Below are 21505 nucleotides of genomic sequence, written 5' to 3' on the forward strand. Positions count from 1 at the left end.
GGAAATAGAATGATTTGTGAGTGGATGCAGAGGAATCCGTTTTGCGGCGTAGAATTCGCGGCGTTTATTTTCGTCATCAACATCCATGATGAGTAATAAAGCCATGCATGATATCGAATAGATACTCAAGTTTATGAATATTAGACAGGAAACGTTCAATGGCACGTTGGTCCGGCCTAATCCATAATCCGACTGATTGTTATCAGTTAAACGACAGCATGCGTGATCTTCTATATCTAGACGAGTCTATAAAAGAGGAGAAAGTCATAAGAGAGCAAAGTGAGTTCGTATCGGATCGCGCATTATTAAAAGAAAAATTGTTCAATTGTGCGATTTGCTGAGTGTTACATTCAAGATCAGTTGAAATATCGTGGCTAAGAAGCGGAAGCGGATTCCAATGTAATTATCTCTTCAATCATTACTCGCATGTATATGCGGGCCACGTTTGTACGAAATTGTCACGACTTTATTGCTATCTAAAATTGCTTTCGAAAGTGCCGATTTTTCTTTCTTTCCGCTGTAAAATATGGTAGAAAGTTCGCGCGTACGGCTAAGACTAATTTAACGTAACACGTCTCTCTCTCTTTCATTATTTTCGGCCGACTCTCAAACCATCGGCACAGATTTTACCGCGTCCTTGCGCACACTTCGTTCTCACGTAAAATTTTAATTTACAAGTTGTTACGTAGCCCACAGATTTTCGATACCACTTAACGCCGACCGCTTTAACGCCCGGACGAAAACAAACGAAAACGAGTGGTTGTAGGTATGTACTTTTCCGAAGGACCCATTTCCATTTCCCGTTCGAGACTTGTAGCAAGCACACCGAGAGCACTTTGCTAGTACGATGCGTCACTTTCAGCCATATGTTGGAGACTGGCAAATAATATGATGCGTAGAGAAGCAGTGAGTGCTTGACAATATCATTTATGGGGGATTACGTAAGAGCCACGATGCTTTCTCTTCGAGCACGAAGGAAGTATCGTCCGTGAGTGCGCAAGATAGACCGGATCGACGGAAAAGGGAAGAGCCGCAACGTCATAAAAAACAAATAACAATAGACAGCGAAAAATCCCGCGAAATGCATTGGATACGAATATATCGAAAAATCGCACAGTATCTATAAATACCGACAGTACAAGGAGACGTTCCAATTATTTGCGATACGACATTTGTACGTAAGACATCTGAATCGACAAAGGAAAAAACGGAAACAAAGAATAAAAGGAGCAAACGTTAAAAAGCAAAGAAAAAATCATCTGCACTTGTTTGCTTGTACAAGACATTCCCGACTGCTGCTGCTATCGATTCGTTAAATTCCGAACGTTTATATCATCGTTGAAAAATAACAATTAGATCCAGACGCGGCAATGGAAGTTCATTAATGACGGTCTGTCAAGAATTTTGCCCACATAAACGCCGGCTCGTCGAATAATAAAGAATCCCTCTACAGGCGTCTGGCTAAACAAGATATTTTCGGACGCGTGCCGCCTTCTTTTCGCACGAAATATCGTATAAACGGCACACACGTACGTGTCTGGCGTCCATCCAAAAAGATCTACGCAAGTTTATTTTACCTGCCGTAGCGACCACACAGATCGCGCGAATGTGCGATCGAGGAAATTTAAATGACAGTCGGCTGAAGCTGAGCCAAAGAAATTTCCACTTGTTTATTAAAATTATACGGTGCTTCCTAGAGACGTACGCGTCGACCAATTAAGTCGAGTAAAGAGAATCGCGAATTTGCACTTGTAATGAACGCCTTCGGATTCCGAGGCATTCGAGTTGATTAATAGCACGTAATCCAATGCTCCCGAGCACGTGAAAACTATCAATTATCGCGTTTGGTCTATATTTACGCTGTCTTATCTGCCTCGCCCGTAACAACAATCTCGCTGACCCTTGCCGATGCGGCCGGATGAAGACAACGCGCGTGATATCGGCGCGCGGCGTGAGCTGCCTCATAAATATGCCTTAATTAAGTGAACTTCAGCCGAAAAGGAAAGAGAAGGTAGAAGAAAAGAGAATGAGGAGAGCTCACTTTTTATCGTCCACGTCCACGTCTTCGCCGCAGGAGGCCGTTGACTCTTCCAGGGAGAGCCGTCGCCTTGTTCGTGGCTGCAAGGTCGCTTCCACCCTGAACAGGCCGGAAACGTAGTCGGTGGGTTTCTTGTGCTCCGGCGCTGGAACTGATAAGAAGCAAAAAAAAAAAGGGACATCATCAGAGGCGTTCTCGGTAGGCGCGTTTCCCTCCTCGCACACTTCGTTTCACGCTCCAGGGATCTCCGCGTCCTTATGGTTAGCCATAACGCGACAGGGGATTGCATCGAATATCGCGGCGACAGCGGTATATAATTGAATAAGGCAGTGTCGTGCCGTTGATTAAATTAGCGCTTATTAAAACAGAGGGTTATTGCCCTCGAATACTTGACTCCGTTGTGTCCCAGATGATAATTGCGCGCGCGCGCGCGCCCTCGCGGCCGTATATACATTATCCGCACATTCGAGCGAGGCCGATGTACACATGTGTGCGTAAAATAAGCGTGCGACAGCGTAAGCGTAACGGCGACTGGATAAATCGTATATATGTCAGCGTGAATTCTGCGTTAGCCGCACACAAACGCTGTTTAAAAATTTGAACAACATCTCTAATTGAATCAATTCCATTGGCGTATATTAATGATGGACGTGGAGCAAATAATAAAATCAGCAGATGAACGACGCTCTTCAAAAACCATTACTCACTCAATTGTGACAGAAAATAAGATGAAGATAACGATAAAGAAAATACTCACCGAGTATAGGTACGAGCTTGTCGTTCGGGCTGAGTTGACTGGCTAAATCCTTGCTGAGCTCCTCGCACTCGATCTCCTCCGGCAGTTTCTTCCTCGATTCCGGAAGCGGTCGCTGAATCTTGCTGGCGTCTTGCTCCGTGTCCTCCAAGATGTCGGTTTGCGAGGCAGCGTCGCTGGTGGCAGCGTTCACCCGGAGCACGACCTCGGTACGTTGCACTAACGTCAGTCCCTCTATCCCTGGCTGGGGTGACACGCAAAGTGACGATCTTGGCGACGACTTGTCCTCCTCGACCGGCGAGTTTCTCGGCGAGGAGGAAGAGGACGCTTTGGAAACGCTCGAGCTCGAAGACGTGGACGACCTGCCGCCGGTCCTAAACTTTGAAGACGCGGAGAGTCTCTCGATTCGCGATTCCGCATCGCTCGTATGACTCAGCCGGCTCGGCGAGTTGGATCTGTTCCAGGAACCTGTATTATCCGTTTGTGTCGGACTAGAGACTTTTCTGGTAGAGGCATATTCTATCCGAGCTTCGTTCCGCGTGAGAGAATCGAGAGAGCTCTTGGGAGATGATCTGGACAGCAAAGCTCGAGGCGATACGCGGGCATCTATCGATCTTCCCGAGGAAGAGGTGCTCGAGCAACTTCCCGATCGTCTCGGAATAGCTCCTCGTGGACTGATAGTCTCGACGTTATTTGGTGACCTTGGCGGTGAACTTGTCGGTGGTGGCGGCCTATCGGAAAAGATAGTAGCTTCTATCGAGCTTTGTGTTTCGTGTCGTCTGGCCCAGCCGTTATCATTACTCGTGGCAACTGACGATGCTGTGGTGCTGATCGAATATGTGGACATCGTACTGTTTGATGATGATACGCTATTCATCCTCTTCTCATTACGACGATTTAGTAATTCAATATTCTGCGAGGTCATCTCGATCGTAGCGCTTCTCTCGCGGAATATGTCATCGCCGGTGATTGGAAGCGGACCACTAATTTCTCGTAGCTGCTTCTGAAAGAAATGTCCAAGTCTCATAAATTACTTCACGGAAAATTCAGAAACAACACAGCAACAATGAATGAAATGTAAATGAAATAGGTTTTTTATGAATGTAGTTTAAAACATGTAATTTTTTTAAAGCACACAACTCAAGAGATTGTTAAATTATCAGAATAATAATATAAAAATAAGTGTCGAAGTAAAGTGCCGAGTACGTTATGCAAGCTCTTGCAGCAGGAAATTGAATAGCTAGAGAAGCATAAACTGAAAATTCGCGTGTCCTAGACACCTCTATATTTACAGGTACAAAAATAGGTAGACCGTTGAGCCGCAAACATATAAATATCGCTATTACGTGAAGGTAAATATCCGAAGATAATCTCACCTCTCTATTTTGAGGTAGGGGTTCGCAGCTCGCTGCCAATTTCCGACGTTCTCGCTCTAGCTGCCTGTTCCTGTCATTAAGGACCTCCACGCTCTGCGGCGACAGTCTTTCTCTACGTTGCTCTACGTAGTCGTGTCTTTTTTCCGGATGCCTCTTTTCTTGATAATGATGATGATGATGTTGATGCCGGTCCTCGAGATTGTCATTATTGTTGTTTTCATTAGTACGAGACCTTACGTCACTAGCCTGAAGCTTTTTGTTGAGATCGTGCGAGAGTTTATTGACCACTTCTGCCGAATGTTGTTGGGGACACCTCTCTTCCAATCGATGATGAAGAGCGTCTACGCTATATGACTTGGAGAGATCAGAATGTTGCTGTTGATGATTATTGTGATGGTGATGATGCTGTTGTTGTAACGGATGATGCGGTGTAACACGTAAAAGTACGGGATCGTCATGATCCCTAGGAGGTGGCCAATCGTCCATTCGTGAGGTTGGCGACATTGTTCTTTTGTAGCTGCCCTCGCTGTCGGGAGCACCCCGCTCTCGTCTGTAAGCCAAGTAGGAAGCCTTAGACTGGCTTCTGAAACAAAATGAAACTTTATATGCACGCGCAATTTATATTCATGATAATGTCATATGTTATTTTAAAAAATATCTTATCTGTGATAAGATATTTCTGTGATTTTGATAAGATATTGCAAAAAAGACGTGATTACATATTTATCTAATTCTGATAAATTGTTGATATACAAATTTGTTGATATTACAAAATGTAATTCTGATAAATTAATTCTTTATACATATAATATCAGTAGTTTATGTTTGCTTCTTATTTTATCTTAATCTAAAAAGTTTCGACGCATTTTGTAACGATGATATTTTTATAACTAATTCTCATGCAGCTGCGTCAAGTAGAAACGTATCCAAGCAGAGTAGACACGCGTATACATGTCACGTGGATGTTAGACGGTCTCACGTTTAAATCTTCTTTAAAATGTAGACATGATAAATTCTACTTCAAGTAAAACTATTCACTTATATGTATCCAGAATACTAATTCTTAAGTTGAATGAATAATTTCAAACGATACGACAGTCGTTATATCGACCGCTATTAAAATATTAAATAAGAGATATCTTCAGGATACGAGTATACGAAATGAGAACGTCATTGCAATAGAGCAGGTGAATTCCACGGCTGTCACGTATCTAACACATTTCCATTATAACGTCATTAACCTAATATAGAGCCTTTTTGTTATGTGTATCTTTTGCGATTCAATATATTCGTAAACGAAGATAAACGAGTGTAGAGGCTTAAGAAACCACGCAAAAAGAATTTCCGAGAGATATCTAACATGAAATCGTTCTATTGTCCATATAAATTTGTGCAATTATAGCAATGCATCTTCAATGATTAATTGTATGGTAACGTTGATTAATCGTCAGTCAAACTCGTAAGTATGACTACACTTGAAACTCATAGAACTTGACGATGATGAAAACAGTTTAATCGAGACCGGATACGGCTACTATTGTGTTACATGAATTTTAATTCCTCAGCATACCTTTACGGTTCTATTAGTTTCTCACGGGCTTCTGTATCTTTCATAAGCAACCGCAAGAATTCTTATTGGAATACCTTGAAACGGTTGCAACGTTGCATGAAAGCATAACTATTTCAATAAGGCATCCTCGTGTTAATCGTGTTATTTAACAGTAATGATACTCTTTACGTAAATATTTAAATGTAATAATATTTATATATAATATTATATGTATGTATAATTACATGTATGTATAATTCTACACGCATCGCTTCAGATGACCGACCCAACTCGGTTACGCTTTAATACAATTTTCTTCAAGACACGACAATACAACTATAAAATATGAAATAATATAAAGAATTCTCTCTCTCTCTCTCTCTCTTCTCTCTCTCTCTCTCTCTCTCTCTCTCTCTCTCTCTCTCTCTCTCTCTTTCTCTATCTATCTATCTATCTATCTATCTAACGGATCTATTTTCCTGTTCTGCCTTGTATAAGTAGAAGTTATGAGCACGCGAGACGCGATCTACCCTGACTAGTGTTTCGTTCCTGCTATGGGAGATAGAGATCACCGGAGCGAGACTAACATTCGCGACACTGACATTGCTGCATCGTTCCGACGTTTATCATTTTTGAGCACACGATCGAAGGTCCCCTCGGCTTAATCCGAAGCATGCGCGGTTGTGTGGCACTGATTTTTCTTCTTTAATCGGATCACGACATTGAAATGCCGTCACTGTCGCGATATCGCTCTTACATTCATTGTGCTCGATTTAAACCCGTCCATATTTATGACAACGTATGTAACACATAATGTCAGATTCCGCCTGTGGGATTACAAAGTCGTGTCACTAAAATGTCGAAATTATTATTCTTAACAGACAGCTTTAGGTGTTCTCGATTTGTTGCTATCTCGGTCGAAAAGAAAAAGGAACTAAATGGTGTGGAATAATCTCCCATAATGATCGTTGCACACATGCATTAATCTTTTCTCGATTGAGTAGGTGGAAGGGCGACACTTTAAGATTTGCGGCACGAAGGAACTCATTTCAACTCGGTCGCCCAACTTTAAAAGCGCCCTGCTTTCATCCTCAGAGATTGACGTGATGGCTTTTGCACAAATTACTTCGGCTTACATCGCTTAAACCTTATTCTTTCTTGTCGCGCATGTCTAAGGGGGAAACGAAAGTTTTTACCGTAACAAAAACGGTTAAGAGAGAAAGGTAAAAATCGTGTCCGAATTCTAATCACGCGGGGAGTCCACAGCAAAAAAACATCGTATTCTAAGGCATATTCTCGGCGCAATAAAACAGTTTTACGACTATGATAAAACTAATCTGACACATGACATTACGATTCCAGTATTCATGAAATGACATACGTCTAATCTATTATGATTCAAATAATCGCAACTAATAAAGTGTAACAAGAGAGACTTTTACAATGTTGAAATGCGACTCGAGCAAAACAGGATTTTATTCGTTAGGACGTTAATTGCGCAATGTAATTTTTACAATGTTTGAAATGAATATTGAATAATTACACAAATAAATATGCATAAATTATATAATATGTTTGCAAAACATGAGCTCATAGTATAAGAAAACAGTTTGGACAAAAAGCATTATTATAAATCTTCTATTACGATCGTTTGACGCCATAATTTACGACATTATATATATCCAAATAAATATCAATATTAATGTGCTGTTATTAGCGCGAAATACTTTTGCAAAATCAATCGAAGAATACGAGTATCTCGCAAGTGCTCGCCTCGCCGAATCGTGTATACCCCGCAATTTTAAGCTGTCGTCGGTAATGAGGCTCATTCGTAAAATAAGTAACGATCCTGTCCGACGAAGAGCAATGAGTAGCGCACGCGAAACACGGGACCTTAAAAGTTACATCGAATAACGCTCATATGTAACCGCGTTACACGTACCATACGCCTTTCGCGATACGTGCTTCTCTCTTTTTCGTGGCCGATTAAACACAGAGAGAGATAGTCATCGGTTAAAGATAAAATACGCGTACAAACAACGGGAGAAGAAAATAAACGCGCGTATCGTACGCGTATTGCGAATATTATACTTCACAACTTTCCCGACAATAAAAATGTACATGTCCCTACGCCCCACTCCCCTGGAATCGAAAAAAATCGCTCGTCGTTCTTCATGTTTTTATTATCTCTTGCAGGTTGCATCCACATGATGTCAGTGCACAGCTAGATAAATACGCGATCGGATCTGCAGCAGATTTTGCGCCGGTGCGTTCGATGGGGAATAGCGATGAGTATGCGAATGACAAAAGTGCACTTGCACACCGCCTAACGACGGCCTGCAGCCGCAGGACGAGACGTGAGTAATTTATTATACGCCGGGATGAGAGAATACCGGCCGGGCCGGTAGCCAGTTTACGTACTAGTATATCACGATAATTGATGACTGGCGTTGTATTCACCCTGGCACTCCGCGCCGTCTCGTATCAACGCCCCAGCGACTTTGTGTGCCAGATAAATGGCAAAGTGTTTATCAATACAGTCACTCGGCGTTTCCCGGAGGACCCGATAAGAAGCCTCCCGGCGCATTTCAGCAATTTCTTTTATAAATAACCACGCCATCTCCAAGCGTTATCGTCTAAATGCGATATATCAGCCAAGGTGTTACCGCGAAAAGCGGTGATAAGAAGATTTTTCTCTCGATCGTTTGCTATGATTCACAAATACTAGTCTGTTTACCCGTACGCGTGTACGTTTCACGAACGTCGCGATTAAACATTCCGCATAACATCGTTCCTCGTTTAGTAATCTCTATAGAAGTTTTATATCGAATATATATTTATACTCCTCTTTACGGAAATCAATTACACCGCGTGTTGATATATACTCACTCAGAAATATGCGTCAATATTTTATGAAGCTTGATAGAGGAGTGTTTCCCGTCTGCGATATTGATATGATTCACGCGAGCGTTTGGTATGTGCAGCGCTACAATATTTATAGATATGTGCGACCAAGTGCATACCGCCACCATAAATAAAACGCTGTATACTTTGTTCGGTATCTTAATTATGCGAATGAATCATGTCGTCGTTTTAATTAGGATCGAGAAACAAGATACAGTCTTCCCTCTCGGTTCCCCGATATAAAAAGTCTTATATTATTTATAGATTTCTAAGTGCGCGAGCGTACATCCACGTATCACGATCGCAAACAGAGCATCGTGTTCTTCCCTTTGTCCGACAACTTAATTATGCACGACGGCTAATGTCGTGCAGCTTTCGTTGATATTAAGAAAACAAGGCGCCGATCCCCCGTCGATCTCGCGGAACGCGGGCGAGTATCGCCCGCGAGTACACGTCCTCGCTCGATAGACTACACAGCGAACATCGATACGGTTGCATGCTCGGTGTCTCGTGTTCATTAGGGCAGATCTACGATCGGTAGACACCGATCGGTCGGGAAAGGCGATCGGTCATTACGACACCCAGGTAATTAACTCGAGGCCGAGTTCGACCACGCGCACGTATATTCCTGCCCGCCGTGCGGTGCATACGTTGCGCGCGAATTAACCGCGAGAAGGGAGAAGAAGGAACTAGGAGGAAACGCTACGTACTCGTACAATTTACATATTCGGTCGTATTTATCCGGCAACGATAGTTTATTCGCTCGAGCGAATCGTCTCGCGCCCGGCGGAACGAAAGGCGGCCTTATCGGCCGCGAGCGACGTTCGCCAGTTTCAACTAATTTTATAGAACGCGCGTTTATACGTCACGATGTCAAGAGATACTTATCGGCGACGATAAATTATATTTCAGGTATCTGTTTAGATCGTTAGATCGTTTAGAGCTTTTAAACGTTGAAATTAGCACTGCGCCGGAAAAGTCAGTCGAACATTTGATATTATCTGCGCGATAAAGCGCCACCTTGGTTACACTCCGATTGCGTTCAGCGGTGTTCGATGTTTAGTAATTTTCTTTGGATTAAAAAATCGGGATTGGGCAAGAGAGGAGAACGTCAGTTTCGCATCTTAAATCATCGGGCAAAAGAAAGCCACGACCTACAAAACCTAGACGAACTCCAACGCATGATATTTTTCCTCGAACAATTCGCTTTCCATAACTGAAAATCGCACGTAGAATAAGTATCATTAAGACGGTGTGTGGTATAATCGATCTCACGTGGTCTATTGTTTTCGTACAGGAATGGTATTGCATACAACGCGGCAGATGTTATGCAAACATGTATCGATATCTGTTGGACTGAATCTCGGGCCGCAATTGCACACCTACGCGTGTAACATACAATATAATATATCCATACGCGCGCGCGTACCATCAAGCTTACGCTTCTCAAGCTTATGCCGGGCTTCTGAAAGGCGTGGGACGTTGATCCGGGTGTGCATTAAAGTGTGCGAGACACGAAAAGCTAATTAGTCGGTGCGGACGAAATTGTTTCACGTGGAAATGTTCGACGCGAGAAGTGAAAGCCGTGCCGCTCTTCATTTACATTCATTTGCAGCACACCGCGATGATACTTCTCTGCGAATAACATTGCCTTTTTCTTCCTTTCACGTCGGGTTGCTCCAAACGTGCAATTTTGTTTTTTCTAAATTTCCGTGGTGGAAAAGGCGAACAGAGCGACTACGGAAGACACAAGGCTATGACGATGCTCTTTCCGTAGACGAGTAAAAAGACAACGACGACATGGTCACTTCTTGTTGTTTTCTGCCGTGGCAAAAGTAAAACTTTTCCGCTGAATCTATTATAAGTCCATTAAGCGACGTTTGCAGTAGTAACGGAGGCGGCTTAGCGCCGACAACGTCGGACAACATGCGTCTTTACCTTACTGCAAGAACAAGCACGATTTGCGTAAATACGATGAGCGAAATCTCGTGTCATTCAATATGTCGAAGTAACCTTGGTTCACTTGCGATTTCGAAAATTACTTTGTGACCTTACGAATAACATAAAAGCCAATGAAACATGTATACATTACCCGTACATGTATACATTGTTAACTCCTTTTAAATGCAGAGTTCAAAAAGATCGTTGAGAAAACGGCCGCTTGCGTATCTTAAAAATAGAAGGTTGAAAAAGCTCTAACGTATATTTTTCTTTATTGGAAAATTTACTTTGTATCCCGAAAAATCTTATACGCGATACCACCATTAAGTAACGGATACTTTTTCAGAAATATCACAAATATAAAATACGAATTTGATCGTCATATCATTTGTTCGAATTTCTAAATCTTGGCCTTACGTGGCGAGCTACGGTTTTCAACCTCATCTTTGAACAAACCACTTCTGCGGCCAATGTACCTCCGCCTACTCAACATCGAAGAATGAAGAGTACTGTTATGAGCGGCCGGTAGCTGCCCAACGGATTGCTATAAGCAAGAACGGTCGAGTATCTCACCATTTTCCCATGGCACTTAGCATGCAGCCATTGTAGATGAATCATGTAGCCCACGAATTTTAACGCAGTTAAATCCTCCATGAAAACAAAATTACATGAGCGCCGTTGTCTTTTAACAGACAAATCGACTTTTTTGCGAATAATGTCAATGGCTATTAGCGATAAAATATAATATCCTTGTGTGTTTGCATATTTTAAGATTAAAGTATAAAATAACTGCTAATACATATTTGTGCATATATAAAAAATATCTTTATCTTGTGTATGATCCGAAAGAGATATCTTACACGCGTGTTGTAATTTCAAGACATAATGACATCTACCTATGTGCTTCCTGTTGACACAAGATTCTCATAACCTACTGCACACGCACAATCTAAATGACAATTGCCCCCATCGCGAACGTCACTTATGAAATCAGAATGCGTAGTATGAGTAACGTGTGAGAGCGTAAACACCACCTTCATGGGTAGACAGGTGCCTGCCCTCGCGACGGATGAAATTCGGGTCGAGTACTCGATTCCGCAGCCATCCGCGTTTCCTGCCAAGGGAAAACTAGCACTTCTCGGGCGGGCAAAACTTTCCTCGCGGACTAGCGCGGCAAAGAAAAAAAAAAAAAAAACCGTGCTGTCGCGCGAGGTGAGCGCGGAAGAACGCGTAACGATGAACTCGATGGAAATGAAAGCGTCGAGGAGGAGATGAAGCGTCGAAAGAAGTGAGTTACGTCGCCTCTACAGACGTCGCACTCTGCTTTAATTTTAATTACAAATGAATGCACCGTAATATTACTAGGAATAGTACGCATGTATGTAGAGCATACGTGTTACATGATTTATGGACAGTTACGTAAAAATTGTGTTAGACATACGGATATAAATCAGAATGGATAGGCGAATAATTTCAATTCCGATATATATAATGTATGATCAGAAATGACATACTTTAACAGGACGTTTTGAGAGAGCGGGCAACGATCTATATCAAACGACTGTCAGAACGCTACGGGGAATGACACTCGAGTATTCCTCATCAATATTTGTGAACTGTCATACGCGCGGAGGTATGCCACATTTTAAGGCTTCGCACGTGGAAACCATACCTCGTGCTGGAAACCTGTCGTGTCTTCCTCAGCTTTTACTCTGGAGCGAAATGCAATCTTCAGGTGTTGCACAAACGTTTCAATACAATACGTCAAATACAAATGATTATATCTTTATAAAAAAAAAGATTAATATAACTTTTTTTACAGACTTTACAACTTTTTTAAGTTTTCAGAAATTAAACAACTCATCGAATTAATTTTTGTCCAAATATACCTATGAAGGACAATTAGGAAGTCATAATTTTAAGTGTGAAGATTTCACTAGATCTGTTTAATTATCTGGGCCATACAAATTGCACGCGACACGAAGCGAATAATCGGACCGAGATAGCCGAGATATCTGCGACCGAAATACAAGTCGAAAGCGAAACGTGATGTTTCGGGCTCCGTTGCGATAATTCGTGAAGTTAATCGCTCGAACTTTGTACTATATACTTTGTATATACATATTATATATATATGTATACATATATATATATATTGGTATTTTTCTTCGATATCGCACATCGCACAGTAGGAAGAATCAATCGTTGCCGAAATTAAGGCCGTATAATATCATTGACGTTAAATAAAATAGATTTGCACAAATATCTTTGTAAATTGAAATGTCGAAATTTGACGTAATATTGGACAATAGTAATCAGAGTTTGTTTACATAATAAATTATGACGCTGCGAAAATATGAATGAATAAACACATTTCTTCGTTTCGTCTCACAGACAATTCTCATGTGGTGAAAGCAATTTGTAGCGGTAGCATCTAACGCCACATAAGTGAGCAGCGCGAGATCATTCTAATTTCCATCAAGATAATAATATCAAGAGCTGCAAACGCATACGCGAAACATTGTCGATGCTCGAAAACATTATCGACAACATTTCTGAATATTGTCCAATATAAAATTTCGACAGAATCGTGTATCGACAAGTGGCAATAAGCACGACATTTGCTCAACTTTAGCCGCTTTTGTGCCTAAGGAAAATCGCACGATGATATGAAACGTCGGTTGCGTGGGAAGAGAGGGTCGCCTATCGGTTTATCATGCCCGCATGGCAGCGTTAACGCAAGTGTTATCGCGCATACGTTCGCATGGATAATATATTCCTAATGTGCTCGACTATTCACCGTCATCAAGCTCCGTTCACCTGTTTGCCGATTCAGAAAAAATTTAATGAAAGCCGCGATTTTGATTAATGTCCGCGCGAAATCAGGTTTCGACACTTTCTTCGAGTGTTTTCTAGTCGCAGATCACCTCGACATTAAGTGAGTTGCATACTTATGCAGAGCATTTAATCTTTCGTGATCAAAACATGAGTTCTTCTATCTTTATTAATAAAAGATAATTTCTGATACTAAATAATTTTATGAAAAGATTATCATATTAATGCTAGAGAAAATTTACATAAAAGTTATTTATAAAGGAAAATTGTATGCAAAATATGTATTTACATAAAATTTTTACATTAGACAATTTGATAGGACAAAATAGCAGTGGAGATTAACACGTTTGTTTTAACAAAACATCTTATAGACTGATTAATCCACTTTTGTAAAACGGAAAAGTAATTATTTGAATTGCTTTAATAAAACCAGTCTTAACGAGGCAATACATAAAACGTGGAAAAGCATGCAATTACTTGGAATTATTATGTCAAATGTTGCGTGACAACGGCATAGACAAATAAATTTGTAAGTCTTTACATAATTTTATGTCTTTGGAAAATAAACCGTGACCGTAATGAAAAAAGATTTTACGAGCAAAGAATTATCTGCACAATATAGAAGTACGCCAGCCTACTTTCACACTTGGCAACGGGCTGCACTCGGAATGGCAATTTAAAAGCGCTCGTGTAGTGAAGCTCAACTCGGTCGCTCGTACATTACTTGAACTCCTTGTGCTAATCGCAATAGGTTAATCTTGAAAGGAACGGAAGAAGCGTTTAGACTAACGTGCTAGATTAGAATAATACGTGGTGAAACTATGAAAAATGGACGTTATACTTACAACAGATGAACAATTATATATAAAACACAATTTATAATAAATAAAAAATAAAGAATCGAAGAACAAAAACGAACACAATATAAAACAAATGAAGGAAGGACTCGGATGTTGTGTTAGGCGAATATGTAAATTATATATAATTAAAGTCACCTATGTAGATTTTATCGATGATTGTCTTTTAGTGTGTGTGTGTGTGTGTGTTTTTTGCGAAATAACTTGCTTCGACGACGTGATTCTATGCGTATCAGTCGATAATTCAATATAGCAAGTAATCAAACTTAAAGTAATATCAAAAGAGATATTATGTATGAAGATATAATGACGATCCTCTCGATATTAATAGCATAACTGTATATTCAAACTATGATTTGTATCTGTATACAAGTTGTTCACTCTCGAAGCGAGTAAATACAGGAGTGACGTTCGATATTCTTGCTGAACAAGGTGCAAACGACCGTGAAGAGGTAGCTCTCCAACTTGCAATACGTGCACTGTTTAAATAATGCCATTTGATGATTCATATTGATTCTCACCAACCGATCCGTCAAACATCAATAACGTGCCCGAAAACGTTAATTAATATGTAATCAATTCCATATCCATAAATGGCAGACGACGCATTACCTTATAAATCGCCAAACATTTTCTCACGGAAGGCTTCTTGTTTTAGACAACGTTGCTTTAATCATATCGCAAATGGCAGTGTATTATACGCATGTAAATGACGACACAAAGAATCATGATTTCATTTATAATCGTCGTGGCGTTTGCGATTGTTTGTACTTTAAATCTTTTACAAAACAATGAGTCATACACACCATGCCAAGCGCATCAGTTGAGATTAAACATAAATTTTATTTTCAAAAATTAACTTAAGAGATAAGTTAAAAATGCTTGCATTTGATAAACAGTTAAAGTTGTATACATATTCCGTCTGTTGTACGAGTGTTTGATGACAGCTGACTAATCACAAATTAAATTCCTAAAAATGTGAGCACGAGAAGTTGCAGGATAAAAATAATTTCGTCATCATATCTGTTACAAAAGAAATTCTTGCTTATATATATATATATATATATATATATATATATATACGTGTGTCAATTATATACAAAATATGTATATGTGTTAATTATTACGTATCTCAAATTATAGATTCTAAATTCGACCAAAGAAAATTAAATTGATCACGTTCGTGAGACTTATACCGTCGTAAAATAATTTCTCAAGAAGGCGGAAACCGTTTAACGCTTTTTAAGTGTCAGCGGGGGAGTAACAAACCCGCCCAGCGCGTATTCACCTCGCGAATTGCCAGGCGGAATCACCCACGCGTATCTGCCTCCGGAGGTGAAACAGCAGGAAACCGTTGCACGGCGAAATAGCCATCAAAATGAGACGTTGCTCGACATGCACAACACGTCGACACCCATCGTCGCGCTACGTTTTACGCGCGGCATGCGGGCGCATTCATGCGTCGCGCGATTTTGACACGAGACTCTAGCGCGACGACGCGACGTTTTTCGGCGGCCGACGGCGTGCTTTCTACTTTTCGCGCGCGAGCAATCGGGTCAACACACCTGGTCGATCCACGGCGGCGATGACTCAGGCGTGATCGCGCGACGGACTCGGTCTGCCACTCCGCGCTTCACGCCGAAAGGCGTAGCGTCGGTAGAGGAAACGCAACGCGTTGCCTAGAAGAACGGAGCGTAGAGAATGCGTAGAAAGTATCTGTCACGGGGCAGGGCACGTAGATACGAATCGCCAGGAGGGCTCCGACAAGAAGTACTCTCATTTTCCACGCTTCGGTGAACGGCGACAAGGTCTCGCGCGATGGGGTCCGGCCGAGAGATGGAAATGGGCGCGCGCGCACGAGGAGGAACGGCCGAGGCGCCGCCGTCGCCGCCGGGACAAAGGGTAAAGGATAAGAACGCGTGGACCAGCGGGGACCAGTGAGGAATGTGATAATAGCGCGGGTAACTAATTGCCGCGCGGCAAACACGGAGCCACGTGACACGCGTTAGCGACGTACTCGACGAAACGGCGCTCTTCGCCGGAAGAACACGACCGCTCGTTCCGTCCTGCGGCTGTGATTGCGCGTCTTTCCACGGTGAACACTGCATTTCATTTCTTTGTTCACATTCCTTGTCATTCGATAATGCGCCAACCTTCCGCATTACGTGAGATAACCATTTCTGTTAGATAATATGGATTACGAATTTTGCTTAATCAAAACAGTTTGAAAAATTAAAATCTTTGTTAAATTCGCAGATTTAAAATTATTTTAGTAATATTGAAAAACCTTTTCATGTTTCTTCATGTTTATGTACGGATATCTTGTGGAGAAATTTGTGTTAAAATAAGATTACATCAATTATCATTAAAAGTTTCTTTTAATTCTTTTATATATTATTTCTTTTGTCGCGCAAACATGTAATATTTATAAATTATTAAATTTTTATGAAACGTTCTTTCTTCAGATATTATCTTACTTTGAAAAACCGTAATGTATTAACATTTTAATTAAATTCGAAAAAGAAATTGTGTTTAAAAGAATTTTATCAAAAAATTAAAATCTTTTTTAAATCTTCTAATCCGTTTCTTATTAAAAAAAAAAAAATCAAGTTGAAAAAGAAAAGAATACGTTGAAAGGAAAAGACCAAGAACTGCAGTCTTCATTGTAGGGAAATCGACATCTAAACGATGATAGTCGGCAATTTAGTGACCTCGCATACCAGACATACCCGCGCTTAAAGCAGCGCGTTCCAGTTTTAGTTTTCTCGCAATTCGTTTTATATCTCGTGACTTCTGCTTCCAATTCCATTCCCATAGCTGACTTTGTGCATCATACGATGCGCTGCGTATGCATAAGCATATGGAATGTTATTTGAAGTAGAGTAGAAATCTTATAGGAAGTGAAATATTAATCGAGATGGAAGGAGGCACACAGCTGCGGCAGCAGATGTTTAATCGTCGTCTGACAACAAGATCGGCTACCGACTACTACACTGCGGCAAACGACAACCAATTCAGTAACGTCATTCCAAATACACGCGATTGCGGTACACGTCTCTCTCTCTCTCTCTCTCTCTCTCTCTCTCTCTCTCTCTCTCTCTCTCTCTCTCTCTCTCTCTAAAAAAAAGAAAAACAAGCCCCCGATAAAAATCGGCGCGTTGCATAATTTACATATTACTGTTAGCAAATACTGTGCTTAACAGCGATGGAGGAAGATGGGCGCATTATACCACGTAATCACGAGCTTACGCGAGTGGAATAATAGCGGGTTTCGGAGATATACTGCCTTTTAATTAAGTGCACAAACTACACTATCCTTTACCGTCTTTGATATTATGTTAATATCGAATACAGTCCTTATTATCTCGGTCACGGAAGAGCCGCGCGTTTGTCAGAGATATACACGAAGCGTAAACCCGTAAAGTCGGGACGTATAGTACGCGATATCGCGTCGGATCTAGGTGGATAATAATCTGTTAACGACGCCTGGAAAATTGAAGAAAAAGGGACGTTTCCCTGCCGCGGTGCCGCGGCGTCGTGAAATTGCGATGTCACTTTGAAAACCGCAGCGAGGCTTTCCCGCGCGGAACACTGTGCCGCGTACTCGTTTCAGAAATTAATGTTGAACTAGATGATGAAGACTAATTGTAAATGATTCTGCCAATCGTGGGAATCCGTGCTGATTACATCGCAGGCGTCCAGGCCGCCTCGGAAGATGTAACTGATTAACTCGTGCCCGACTCGTTATATTAATCATTTCCTTAGACCGAAATTCTTTCGAATCAACGATCATCATCCGAAGAAAAGCAGAGAAACTTTATATTCGCTTATAGACGTTTATCACAATTATCTCATTACGTGCTTCAGAGAGATTCCGTTCGATTTAATAATTCGCGCTCGAAGTTAAAACGATGAGCTTATAATAAACGACGATACGGTTATTAGTAACTGTCATCAAGTTGTTGAGAATCACAGATGGGAGGAAAGAAGAGCTCGTGAAACGCTGGAATGCAATGAATGAAAAGATATGTTGATAACGCGCCCGGTTAAAGAAAGATAACGATGAGTAGATGAAATAGAAAAGAGATTGGAAGGAGGTAGAGAGGATAGGGGGCGACGAGGCCGCCACGGATAGAAAAGTAATGAAGCAAAATGTAAAAACGCTAAATGGTGGGAACTAAACAGTCATTTCGGAGCGTCGGAAGACAAAGGATAACGGAAAAGACGATTTGTAAGGTAGCTAATGGAGGCGGTGGAGCGAATATAAAGGAGACGAAGCGAGCAATGCCGGACTAGAAGGAGAATCGGTCGCAGTTAACGGTTGTAATACGAAAGGGCACGCCATACCGGCTGCCTTAAGAGACCATTTTGCTTATTGCCTTAAGAGACGCTGCCTCACAACGCGGCGACATTATCGAAGATGTACTCGGAAGCGATCGTTCGCAAAGCGAGTGTTGGATGTCGATCGTGCGTATATCGGTTGTTCGCAGGCGAGTAATAGAGATCCAACCGCGGAATGAAATACAAGATAGCTTCATTCAATACGCAGAAGGCGGAAAATGAACCAGCGCGACGAAGCAGCTGCATAATGATGCAATTCACGAGCTACGTCCCGGATGTGTGCATTACTTTAATGTGAGAAACGAGTGAGATCGATCGTTGGGCGGATGGATAATTTTTATTAGCGAATCGATCGCGAAATCATTCATTGATAAGGAACGACGATTTATCAGGCGAGTATGCTTTATCGTGCTATTCCTCGAATCCAGATATGAAAGTAAAATAATTGATTATGGCAGATATAATCTTTACGATTGATAGAATCGTAAAAGAACGATTATATCATTGCAAGATGGAGAATGAGATATAAAAAAAGACGGAAGAATTCTGTAAACACGTAACTGTCATTGTTATGAAATCGTCGTCGCGCCGACTTGACTTCGACTAATTCTGTCTCGTCTAAGAACTCAATTTTGCAAGAGCAATTACCGCGTGGCAAATGATTCCTGTCCCCTTCTTTGCCCATAACATTCCGCGGTAATGATGAGGGTAGCTAAAGCAGAGAGAGAGAGAGAGAGAGAGAGAGAGAGAGAGAGAGAGAAGAGCACTGGCATCGGTTCAGAACACACAAGGGGGACCGAATTCCCAGAAGACGATAGAGGAGCGCCTCCAAACAAAGAGGGTCTTGTTCTATCGCCTACGCGATATGCGTGCGCTATCATATGCGGGAGGAAAATTTCATGGCAAGCACCTTTGACTTTTGATAAGGTTCATGGCAATGTGGCGCCTCGTTTAATAATCGATAATCGGCAAATATTAATTTTATGATACTGAAACATGTGTATGTAATATTGAATCATTTCTGTATTTGTATCGAACTATTTAGATATAATTTTATAGATTGTTATTACACCATCTTGCAATTACATAGAATTTTATACTGCTAAGAAATCCAAGAGAAATGAGACACTTTGAAAATTTTCTCTCAATCTTTTAATACTATAGATGTTGTTACACTTAAAGTTATTTAACGTAATGCATTTAATTTATTGCGTGCGTTTAAATTTCTTACAAATGAGAAAATAAACTGTTGACTAATTATGTGTTTGTTTATTACCGTTTATTATTTTAAGGAGAAAATTAGAGTAGTCAATATCTTGTGGCCATGCGATGTTTACGGAAAAGATCGCCTCGCGTGCAATCAACCATTAAAAAATAAAAATCCACGCCCACGTTAATAGGTGGCCCCCAAACCCAAATCCGGGAGCAGTTCTTTTTTTTTTTTAAGTCGGCCGCGTAGGCAACGAGATTAATAAGTCGCTATTAATTAATATCAAACAAATATCGGCCGAAAATCTTAAAATAACGGGAACCAGCCGCCATAAAGACATGGTTGCCCGTGTGCCGTTATGAAGGCGCACGAAGGCCGTCGTTCACGCCAAAGGACTAATGAATTTCATAATTAATATCATTATAATTAATCACGGAACCTCATGACGCTCGTCGTTTGTCGGCGATGATGCCTCCTCGCCGCGAGATGGGATTTGACGTGGTCGGGCTTTTCCGGTACGATCGATCTTGGCCGCCGAATCGATTATCTTCTCTCGCCGGATCGCTCATCGCGTACGCTTGCTCCGACCATAAATCAAGCGGTGAGTCGTAGGACCCCGTAGCTGAAACGAGGCCCCGGGCCGTAAATCGCGAAACGTCTCCATCGCTCGTCCTCATCGTTCGCCGCGGCCGGCGCGGCGCAATAATCAGTCCGACTGCAATATCGCGCTCGGATCCGCCCGTCGCGGTTTTACTTGGCGCGTTGCGAGGAGAACTTGCGGAAGAATTGAAGAACCATTCAGCAGATTCTTCAGCAGCGCCGCGCCGTGCCGTGTTCCTCCTTCGTAGCAAGGAACACGCCCACGCGTTCCGAGGCGGAACGGCGAACAGAAACTCTTGAAACGATATCGAGTGTACGCTTCCGATCGTCTATCTTGTTTCGCGCACCTGGACGTCCTGCGCGGTAGGCCGTCGTAACGCTGGCTCAGGCCTAACGCGATCAGCTGGTTCCGCAACTGTTCCTCCGCGTGTCGTCAATGAACCGTTCCTATTGTTACCTTCACTCGCGCAATTGATCGCTCTAATCCGAGTCAGATCGAAACGATCGGACCGTAAATCAGATTTCATGGGCTAATACATCGTAGATGAGCGTATTGCGGGCGCGTTTAGAACGCTGGGAAAATCAAAATTGACAAGCTGCCTGACCGGCACAGAGAGGAGGTGCCGTAATAGGCGATCGGCGTTAGTGAACGTGAACGCGTTGAAATATTTATGGGCTACACACTCTAACTTATGTGTGCACACACTCTAACTTACTTAGCTAGAATGTTCCAAGTGGACATTATCTTGAAAATAGTCAAACGTATCGGTTTGCATATTCCTCGAGATATATGCGAAAGTCACGTCAAGGTTGTGCACGCGAATATTTCTTAACATTTCATGTGACGAGGTAAAGTGATAATTTATATGAAATGCTTACTAATGACGTGTCAAATTACAGTTTTTTTAAACATTGAATTAAATGACTTGAAACCTGTGGAACTTTCATAAATAAACTTGGCATATTTAAATATGCACTCAGAGAAGAAGGCAGTGGTAACATATTGCAATTAAAGCTTTAATTGCAATAATTAAAAAATGGTTTGTTCTATGTACATTAATTTATACACCTTACATAATCTATACATAAAATTTGTATAG

The 21505-nt window shown here is 41.5% G+C and overlaps 1 protein-coding gene and 1 long non-coding RNA gene across 6 annotated transcripts in view; one reads left to right on the top strand and one right to left on the bottom strand.

Annotated features, from left to right (window-relative positions):
* The window catches only part of LOC118644296, a 218873-nt gene that overhangs the window by 88432 nt on the left and 108936 nt on the right, over positions 1–21505 (top strand). For all 3 annotated transcript variants that reach the window (XR_004962103.1, XR_004962101.1, XR_004962102.1), the window contains exon 3: positions 7914–8074. This is a non-coding gene — a long non-coding RNA (uncharacterized LOC118644296). The remainder of the gene's footprint in view (positions 1–7913; positions 8075–21505) is intronic.
* LOC105829559 (protein Shroom) overlaps positions 1–21505 on the bottom strand; it is a 123758-nt gene that overhangs the window by 4711 nt on the left and 97542 nt on the right. The window contains exons 8-10 of one of the 3 annotated variants that reach the window (XM_028194099.2): positions 4169–4751; positions 2796–3792; positions 2042–2189 (exon numbers count right to left, since the gene is read on the bottom strand). In XM_028194099.2, coding sequence (XP_028049900.2) covers positions 2042–2189; positions 2796–3792; positions 4169–4751 — 1728 coding nt within the window. Of the gene's footprint in view, positions 1–2041; positions 2190–2795; positions 3796–4168; positions 4752–21505 lie in introns of all 3 variants that reach the window. The other 2 variants (XM_036282498.1, XM_028194098.2) reach the window with 2 other exon arrangements.

This window comes from Monomorium pharaonis, chromosome 2, assembly GCF_013373865.1.
Source record: "Monomorium pharaonis isolate MP-MQ-018 chromosome 2, ASM1337386v2, whole genome shotgun sequence".
NCBI classification, from domain to species: domain Eukaryota; kingdom Metazoa; phylum Arthropoda; class Insecta; order Hymenoptera; family Formicidae; genus Monomorium; species Monomorium pharaonis.